The sequence below is a fragment of the Oncorhynchus mykiss genome, chromosome 8 (assembly GCF_057628025.1).
Source record: "Oncorhynchus mykiss isolate SJ-2025 chromosome 8, ASM5762802v1, whole genome shotgun sequence".
Classification (NCBI taxonomy): domain Eukaryota; kingdom Metazoa; phylum Chordata; class Actinopteri; order Salmoniformes; family Salmonidae; genus Oncorhynchus; species Oncorhynchus mykiss.
In genome coordinates, this window is record NC_143029.1 from 46,627,382 (window position 1) to 46,637,831 (window position 10,450).

The following is a 10,450-nucleotide window of genomic DNA, read 5'->3' on the forward strand; positions in this document are numbered from 1 at the left end:
TCCAAAACCCTCTCTACCATTTTCTGTTTGGTTATCTTAAGCAATTCTGTGGAATAAAACAGTTCATACATCAATTCCTCATCCATATATTATGTAACATAGGATTCCTGGAATATTTTCTATATTATTTAATTATAAATCAGTGATTTAACGTATAATAGCTAAAAAAAATAAATAAAAGGCTAATTCCGTTGTGAAAATACAATGGGCCTATGGTAATGTATGTTGAATGATTCAAGGAAATTAGCCTTTATTTTCTAGGGCATTGGAATAACATTATACACTGAACACAAATATAAAACTTAACAGGAAACTATTTCAAAAGATTTCACTGAGTTACATTTTCAGCTTCCAATTGTGTACAGATCCTTTGTGCCATGCATTATGCTGAAACATGAGGTGATGGCACAGGATCGTGTCACGGTATCTTTACATTGAAATTGCCAATGCTAAAATATAACTGTGTTCGCTGTCTGTAGCTTATGCCTGCTCATACCAAAATCTGACCGCCAACATGGGGCACTCTGTTCACAACATTGACATCAGCACGTCTCCGTGGATGTACTGCCAAATTCTCTAAAATGACTTGAGGCGGCAACAACTCATCACCAACAGGGATATAAACAAATTTGTGCACAACATTTGAGAAATACATTTTTTTTGTATATGGAACATTTCTGGGATCTTTTATTTCAGCACCAACACTGTACATTGCTTTTCTATTTTTGCTCTGTGTATTAAACACAACCAGTGTGGATTGCAGTTTCTCATTGTCCTTAGACTGCAAGTTCAGGAAGCAAATTATATTTTCAAATTTTGGGGAAATATACCTTTGACTTCTAAAAACGTTGTAGCGACCTTAACAAGGTAGCTAGGTGTTAAGAGTTTGAGACCTCCTGTCGTAACAGTTAAGGTGTTGGCTTGACAGTCACTGGACCTGGGTTATAATCACGGTCATGGCTTCCTCCTGAATTTGCAACAATATGTTTGATTAATTTTGCTGGCAAAAACCTGTCCAAAGTGACTGATCCCTCTATTTGTGCTTTGCACAAATAAATACCCATAAACTCAATAACCAAATGGGCATAAAATTGTCATATTTACCAATGGAATCAGTTAAATTTGTCAAATGTGAAACATAACGATTCCTTAATGTTTATTACTCAACCTCAATTGTATTTTATAAACAATTACTTGCTGGAATGACAGCATGAATTAAGACAAATTATCCAAGTCAGAATTTCATGATGTGAAATATACAGCCATTTGTCAAAATACAAAACAGTAACTCAGTATTTTGTATAGGACCTCGGATCATGAATAGAATATGACATATCCAGTAAATATTAACGGCTCTGAAAATTATGTCATGGTGAAGTCCTTTGCAATATGCAGCAGATATAACGAGTGCTGAATGTTTACAATAGACATCTTTGAACGATGCAAGACATTAGCCGTAAAAGGTTTAGGGACTGTCCAATGATATGAGAGTCAGGTATATGGGGATCTAACGCTGTATTTTCTGTCAAGGGACTAGAACATGACTTGGAGCCTGAAGTGGGTCTGTTTGTTAGAGTTGTTGCCCATGCCTATCTTCAGCATCCACCTTGACTTCATCTTCTGGACAAACTTCATGTCCTTCTGGTTCTGATGGAAAGAGTTTTTACCTAGACAGAAAACAAGCAATGAATGGTGAATGGGTTTGGTCAATTAATTGTATTCAGCTTTTCGCATGTTACTGCTGTGGTCACATGCTCCATACCGTTCTTGGTCAAACACCTTCAAAATAGTCACGTGGGAGATTTAAAAAAAAAAAAAAATTAAAAAGGAAGATATTTTTAAATACACTGAAGGTTTGAATGATAGTTTAAATAAAGACTATTGGTTCATCTCTAAATCAAATTGTGAACTCAGGATTATCTGTAAATTAAACTCAATTAATGTATAGACTGGCTTATTAATTTCTCTATGCACGCGTTAAGTAATGTATAGGTTCACTCAATTATAGAGTTCAGTAGTGAATGTGTAGGTGCAACCCTGCATGGATCATGGTTGATGTGTAGTGTTGACCCTTACCCATGTCTCCACCCCAGCCCAGGGCCTTGTACTGCCTGAGTACCCGACCCACTGCGTTCCTGTTGTGGGCCAACGCCACAGTCCTGGGTGCGCCGAAACGCTGCTTGTAGTATCGCATCAGAGAGCGGTGGCCAATCTTAGCACCTGAGGAAAAACAGCGAGAGATAAGAAAATATGTATTAGTTGGAAGCTATGATTAGTTTAATACGGCACGTTACTGCTGTGGCCTGCACATACACCGGCCCTTTGCGCATAAGATTGCAAACCTCTGGTCTGAAGGGAGTTGAAGACAGCCCATCTAATTCTAAAGAGATGTTAAGAGGGGTTCAAGACAAATGGCAGTTCATAATTTGCGTACATTTGGTCAGATAGCAGAAATCAAAATTTACAAGACATTCATCAGTGTTTCCTGAGTTTGAATACTTCATGATAATCTGTAGGCCATACTATTTAGCAAGAGCTTTTATCTAGATTTTTCGTAGCTGTCCATTTACCACAAACCGATGCTGGCACTAAGACTGCACTCATTGGCAAACAAGAAAATGCTCATCAAGGTGGCACTCCTAGTTGCCGGGCTGCATACTACCAGGCTGCGTACTAGCGCATGCTCTGACCAGCTGGGAAGTGTCTTCAGAGACATTTCAAACTACTCCCTGACCCAGTCTGCAATGCCAACATATTTCAAGCAGACCACCATAGGTTATCTGCACATCTGCAGTCCTCATGCCGCCTTGCAGCATGCCTAAGGCACGTTCACGCAGATGAGCAGGGACCCTGGGCATCTTTCTTTTGGTGTTTTTCAGAGTCAGTAGAAAGGCCTCTTTAGTGTCCAAAGTTTTCATAACAGTGACCTTAATTGCCTACCGTCTGTAAGCTGTTAGTGTCTTAACGGCCATTCCACATATGTGCATGTTCATTAATTGTTCATGGTTCATTGAACAAGCATGGGAAACAGTGTTTAAACTCTTTACAATGAAGATCTGAAGTTATTTGGATTTTTACGAATTATCTTTGAAAGACAAGGTCCTGAGTTTAGAAAGATAGTAGCCAGTTACATTAACTTGGAGCAAAACATTAGGCAATCTTGGAAAAGTACCGTAGAAAAGTAACTACACATAAGTCAGCGCTGTCTGCTGATAGAATGCCCGCTCGTGAATTCTTATCCCAGCTTAGATGTGCAACTGAAGCACACAATTAGCCTGATGTAGAGGAGAAATTACAATACATTTTTTAAATCTGCATTTACAAAACGCAGCAAGATAATTGTTATGCGTTCTTTCCCCTGCGTCAACTCTGTGTTAACGCGACTGCTAAGTTTAACTTGCCGTCTATGTTAAGTGCCTGAATTAATAAATTGACAGGGCATCAGTGTTACCTTTCTGCTGTGTTTGAGAAGTCAAAGACCTTTGGTTTAGTTCTGTATAGCTGCAATCTTGATTTGTGTTTTTTTATCTCCTCTGTTCTCAGCCCATCTGCTCTTCCCCCATCTTTACCGAGAAGGACAGATGCCCTATGCTACTCCAGAGCCAGTACCATTTTTCCTCCAGACAAGCATGCATGAAAACTGTTCATTTGCATGTCTCTCGTAAACATTTGCTGGTAAATTTCCAAACTCAAATGGCGTTCAGTATCTCCTACACACACTGCATTAGGAAAACATTCAGACCCCTTGACTTTATCCACATTGTCAAGCTAGACACAATAACCCATAACGAAGCAAAAACAGGTTTAGACATTTTTAAACATACATTTAAAAAAAACTGAAATAATCACATTTACATAAAGTATTCAGCCCCTTTACTCAGTACTTTGTTGAAGCACCTTTGGCAGCGATTACAGCCTTGAGTATTCTTGAGTGTGACGCTAGACTTGTACACTTATAATTGGAGAGTTCCTCCCATTCTTCTCTGCAGATCCTCTCAAACTCTGTTGGGTTGGATTTAGCTATTTTCAGGTCTCCAGAGATGTTCGATTGGGTTCAAGTCCGGGCTCTGGCTGGGCCACTCAAGGACATTCAGAGACTTGTCCTGAAGCCACTCCTGCGTTGTCTTGGCTGTGTGCTTAGGGTCGTTGTCCTGTTGAAAGGTGAACCTTTGTCCCAGTCTGAGGTCCTGAGCGCTCTGCAGCAGGTTATCAAAGATCTCTGTCCTTTGCTCCTTTAATCTTTCCCACAATCCTGACTAGTTTCCCAGTGAATGACGATGAAAAAAATACATTGCCACAGCATGCTGCCGCCACCACCATGCTTCACCGTAGGGATGTGCCAGGTTTCATTCAGACGTGACGCTTGGCATTCAGGGCAAAGAGTTCAATCTTGGTTTCATTAGACCAGAGAATCTTTTTTTTTTTTTTTATTGTTAGAGACTTTAGGTGTCTTGGCAAACTCCAAGCAAGCTGTCATGTGCCTTTTACTGAGGAGTGGCTTCTGTCTGGCCACGTCACCATAAAGGCTTGATTGGTGGATTGCTGCAACCCAATTGAGATGGTTTGGGATGAGTTGGACCGCAGAGTAAAGGAAAAGCAGCCAACAAGTGCTCCTTCAATACTGTTGGAAAAGTATTCCAGGTGAAGCTGGTTGAAAGAATGCCAAGAGCAAGCTGTCATAAAGGGTGGCTACTTTGAAAGATCTAAAATGTATTTATTAGTTTAACACTTATTTGGTTAGCACATGATTCAATGTGTTACTTCATAGTTTTGATGTCTTCACTATTTTTCTACAACGTATAAAATAGTAAAAATAAAGAAAACCCCTTAACCTCTATCCTACCCCCTCCTTTTTCGAACATTCTGTTAAAAATCGCGCAACTTTTAAGCGTCCTGCTACTCATGCCAGGAATATAGTATATGCATATGATTAGTATGTGTGGATAGAAAACACTCTGAAGTTTCTAAAACTGGTTAAATCACAGCTGTGACTATAACAGATCGTGTGTTTCATCGAAAAGCGCAAGAAAAACTGCTCTCTGAAAGCTAAAAATAATTTCCATGCGTCACTTTCATGGGTTGTTAAAAGGGCACAAAATTAATTATGGACCTGCATGCAATTCCTACAGATTCCACACGATGTCGCCATTGTCCAGGGAGTTTGTTGGTAAATCCAACTAACTGGATTCAATTTCTTCCGGTCTCCGACAGGATGTTGTGAAGTCCACATTTTCAGCCATTGATTTGAAGACGAGGAGCTATTGAATACACATCGCCCTGTAATAATTTTGATAGATTATAAACGTTTACTAATACCTAAAGTTGGATTACAAAAGTATTTCGAAGTGTTTTGTGAAAGTTTATCGTCGACTTTTTTAATTTAAAAAAATGACGCTGCGTTTTAAAACAGTGTTTTTTTCTGAATTACACAGCTTCCATAGAAAGCTATTTTGGGTATATATGGACCGATTTAATCGAGAAAAAAAGACCCAATAGTGATGTTTATGGGGCATATAGGAGTGCCAAGAAAGAAGCTCGTCAAAGGTAATTAATGTTTTATATTTTATTTCTGCGTTTTGTGTAGCGCCGGCTACGCTAAATCTTTGTTTACGTCGCATTCAGGCATTTTGGGGTGTTGCATGCTATCAGATAATAGCTTCTCATGCTTTCGCCGAAAAGCATTTTAAAAATCTGACTTGTTGGCTAGATTCACAACGAGTGTAGCTTTAATTCAATACCCTACATGTGTATTTTGATGAACGTTTGAGTTTTAACGAGTACATTTAGCATTTAGCGTAGCGCATTTGCATTTCCAGGTGCCTAGTTGAGACATCTGCGTCTCAAGTAGGAGCAAGAAGTTAAATGAATAGGTGTCCAAACTTTGCCTGGACTGTGTGTGTGTATAATATATTATATACACACACAGTGCATTCGGAAAGTATACAGACCCCTTAACAAAATATGGAAAAAGTTACATTACAGCTGTATTCTAAAATGTATTAAATAAAAATCTCAAACTACACCATAATGGCAAAAATACATTTACCTTATTTACATAAGCATTCAGACCTGTTGCTATAAGACTCAATTGAACTCCATTGACCATCCTTGAGATGTTTCTACAACTTGATTGGAATCCTCCTGTGGTATATTCAATTGATTTGACATGATTTGGAAAGGCACACACCTGTCTATATAAGGTCTTCTGGAGAGTCCTCCCTATCCAGCCTGACCAAGCTTGAGAAGAAACAGGGGGGGGGGGGGGGGGAACTCCACAAATACAGGTGTGCTTGTAGCACCATACCCAAGAAGACTCAAGGTTGTAATTGCTGCCAAAGGTGCTCCAACAAAGTACTGAGTAAAGGGTCTAAATAGTTGTGATATTTTATTAAAAAACTTTGTTTTGTCATGGGGTAGTATGTGTAGATTGAAGGAAAAATAGGATTTAATCCATTTTAGAATAAGGCTTTAATGTGACAAAATATGGAGAAAGGTCAAGGGGTCTGAATACTTTCCTAATGCACTGTATATAGCCAAGCTATCATTGCCTATTTATTCCCCGTGTTCATTTTTTTTATTCTGCATTGATGGGAAGGGCCCGTGAGTAAGCATGTCACTGTTAGTCCACACCTGATGTTTACGAAGCATGTGAAAATAGTTTGATTTCACCTGAGGGAAGGGTGAGCTCCAGCGTATCATCATCGTAGTCTATGTTCTTCCCGTCCGGCAACTCTTCATCCTCCATCTCAACATCATCTCCCTCTTTCTGGTCAGGATAACTTGTCCTGCAAACAACATTTCACAAAATGGCCACTTGAGAAATTGCTAATATATAATTACAATCAAAGATAAAGTGAGGGGCAGAAGACCCCCTTTCCTACTACGGTGCATACTTGAATTCTGTGCTGGCTCTGATTTTTCCTTCTTCATATTGTCCTTTCCAGCCTAGTCCCAGCAACTACAGTGCTGGAACCAGGCAAGCACAGTACAGCTTGGTTCAGCTCAGTAGTGTGAAAAAGGTTAGACTATAGGAGCCCTGGTATTTGACATCTACCTGAAGTCGTAGAAGTCGGCAAACTCCAGCGATGCATCTCCGTCGGTGAAGAGCTTGCAGTGGCTTTTGTCAGTCATGTGGCCCTGTACTGCCTCAGTGGAGTAAAAGGAGCGACCTTTCTCGTTACACCACAGACACACCTTACCAGCGCCCACTTTCTCTCCTGCAACACAAAGAACAAGAGTATGTTTAAGATTTACGAGTGAGATTTCAATAGCAGAGAAATGACGCAAGAGACTCCTCCGATTCGGGTTTAGATTGACCTAAATGTAAATGAAAAACATTTGGCAGACATTCTTATCCAGAGCAACTAACACTCAGTGCATTCAACTAAGGTAGATAAATCAACCCCTCCTGAAGCTTAACAATAAGGTAAGGTATGGCATAAACAACCGCCATACCTTACCTCATTGTTTACCTTCAGACGTATAAGTTACCAGACCGTCTCAGGGAAGGCCAACTCTCCCTGCAATCACCAGTTAGGTAAATCTGGTTTTAGTTTTTTTGGACGTCATATGAAATGATCTCAAACGCCTTAAAGTTTGTGTAGTTGATGCTTCTAGGGCAATTCAGGGAGATGTTAGAGGGCCTTTTTACTGAAGAAAGCATTTGTTTCATACAATCGTGTTTGCTTTTCATGCATTGTGTAATTGATGTGTATATAGACATTTTTATTTTATTTAACTAGGCAAGTCAGTTAAGAATAAAATTTGATTTACAATGACAGCGTTCCCCGGCCAAACCCGGACGATGCTGGGCCAATTGTGCGCCGCCCTATGGGACTCCCAATCACAGCTGGACATGATACAGCATGTATAGTGTAATTGCTGTTTATTGATGTGTTCATGCAGGACTGATTCGCAAAAGAGTCAATTGGTCTCAGCATGACTCCCTGGCTAAAATAATAAATGAAAAAAAGTCAAGAAAGACAACAGGAGTTCATTTTTTTGTTGCTAGGGGGTTCAACCAAGGTGCTCTTTGAAGAATACACGGTCAGAAAAACATTCAGTTTCACGTCTAAAAACCGGAAGAGGAAAAACTCTAGACCCCAGCTACAGGTTATTTTCCCTAGGCAAGACAATTATAGAAAAGGACATGCTTTCCAAACAAGGTGCATGAACCATCGAGCAAGCTAACGGTGTAAAGATATTCAGCCACTCTTGGTAGAACAATGAAGGACCTGATGACACTTATGGACTTCCACTCACCCAGGTAGCAAATTAGTCCCTTGAGGTTGATTAGAAATTCCAGGTCGGGCAGGAAGAAGCTGTGCACTTTTGTCATGTGAGCCAGGTTTTTGAGGAGTGAGTGAGAGTGGTGGGGGCAGAACAAACAGTCCGTGGGGGGGATGGCCCCTGGTAGAACGGCGTGGTGGGGGGAAGCCGAAGCAGCACCATCCCCTTCCTCGTGCTCCATGGTTTCGTCAGCATCTTCCTCGAAGTCATCATCATCCATGTCATTGTCGCCATCCACATCCTCCCACTCTTCTGAAATAAAGAAACTGACTGAGTGACAATGGAGACAGACAGAAGACCCAAGACAACCACAGCAACACTGACAAATAGGGATGGCGTTTTGATATTACAATCATCTTCACAGAAGTCGACACATTCTTGGCCAAATCTTCATGCAATCCAGACAGATCCTACACAAGTTAATTCAGGCCTACTTGAGTCAGACATCATACCTTCCTCAGCTGTGGCCAATTCCTCTCCCTCCATCTTCTTTGCTTGCCCCTCAAACCATTGCAGCCTGGGCGGTTTCTCCGGCTTGGCCTTATCCGCTGCTGGCCTCTCCACTCCTGAAGCCTGGGCCTTTTCCGGATTGGGCCGTTGCGGCGGCTTTAGGGCCTGCTGTAGCGCTTCGTTCTTGGCATTGTGGTCCACCTTGCCGTCGTCCCCAAGGCCCTTCTCCAGGTTTTTCTCATTCATCATCTCCACTTTCTTCTGGGCTGCCAGCAAGGCCTGCTTCTCTGCCTGCTGGTGCTTGTGGGACTGCAGGTGGTTCTGGTAGGCATTGGAGCTGGAAAACTTCTTGTTGCACGTGGTGCAGCCCTCGCTGACAGTGGCGCCAGTCACCTGTTGTTCGGTGGCGGCCCGTTGCGCCAGCACACGCTCCTGGAAATTCTCTGCAGTCACAGGGGGCATGTCGGCAACTTTGCGTTTCAGGTTGTAACGGTGCCAGTCGGTTTTGTAGTGGGCACGCTGGACCTCACCATCTGCGAAGGCCACACGACAGCTGATGCAGGTATACGAGGACATGGTTGTGGCTAGAAAGATAAGAAGATTAGCCGACAGTGGCTCCCCTATAGTTACTATTCTTGAAGAATCAATGGCTTTATATAATTTATTGAAATGACCATTGACCAATAGTAACCATTGCAGATATATAGTCATCTTTTGGACTATACGAGACTAACATTACCTCTATATTTCCACTTACCATGAACTTTTGTGGGGGCAGGTTCGTCGTCGTAGTTAATGGGAATATTCATTCTAAAGTCAACCTGAGAACCAAAAAGTATGTGGTTAGTCCCAAATGTAACCACTTTCACATTAAGGGTTTAACGTTAGCTACACACCTAGCTACATGCAGTGGTAGCTTACTAGCTAGCTATGCTTCATGAATACAAACAGCTATCACTGCATGAACATTTTTTATTTTTATTGGTAAGATGAACAGGACTTTGTCAACCAGATACATCTCTCATGAAAAACAAATCGCTGTAACGTTTAATTACACCTTTCTAGCTGACTAGCTAGCTAACGTTACTGGTAGAGACGGGCCCGTACGAATTGCACTGTTATTCCACACCTGTTTACGAAGCATGTGACAATTAAAATGTGATTTGCTACAGGTGACAATATCATTTTTATAACGTCATGGAACATATTTTGACTAGGCAAGCGCAGCCAGCAAGGCACTGGCTTGATAGCATTAGCGAAATCATATTTATACGTGAGCAATGACGCGCTAATGCTAGGCTAACAGGTAGCTAGCTATTTGGCCACTAATAAGCTTGATGTCTGAAACTTCAGTTAACTTCTGGCTAGAAAGGATATCACAAACAATTTACACACTTGACAAATAAAATCACAGTTCACGTACCAATTCAAAGCCCTCCTTGAAGAAAATTTGGAAGCGAACTACGTGTTTATGCAAACGACTGCAAACTTGTCTTCCTCCACACGTGGGTTTCAGCGACACTTCAAAAGTATTTCCAGGTCATGGAATTTCGGACATTTTCAAAATAAAAGTAATCCACGTAACAGTAGAAACGTTTCAAAACCCTGTATTTATTCATGATAAATTAAACATAATGTCTAAACATTAACACTGATTCATATTTAAGTGACATTAGCATTACATTTGGGTTTTACAACATGTTCCCAGGTC

The 10,450-nt window shown here is 41.0% G+C and overlaps 1 protein-coding gene across 4 annotated transcripts; it reads right to left on the reverse strand.

The window, feature by feature from the left end:
• Window positions 1–233: 233 nt before the first annotated feature.
• Window positions 234–10,450, reverse strand: znf622 (zinc finger protein 622). 4 transcript variants are annotated; one of them, XM_021612608.3, is made up of 8 exons: window positions 10,163–10,450; window positions 9,497–9,560; window positions 8,742–9,323; window positions 8,263–8,541; window positions 7,055–7,217; window positions 6,670–6,785; window positions 2,077–2,220; window positions 234–1,667 (listed from the first exon to the last, which is right to left on the reverse strand). In XM_021612608.3, exons 2-8 carry the CDS (start codon window positions 9,546–9,548, stop codon window positions 1,534–1,536), a joined length of 1,470 nt encoding a protein of 489 aa, XP_021468283.1. In that variant the 5' UTR covers window positions 9,549–9,560; window positions 10,163–10,450; the 3' UTR covers window positions 234–1,533. The 4 variants fall into 4 exon arrangements, with proteins under 4 accessions (XP_021468283.1, XP_036841379.1, XP_021468284.1 ...); XM_036985484.2 differs by having other exon boundaries at window positions 8,742–9,272; window positions 10,163–10,277; XM_021612609.3 differs by having other exon boundaries at window positions 8,263–8,538; window positions 10,163–10,277.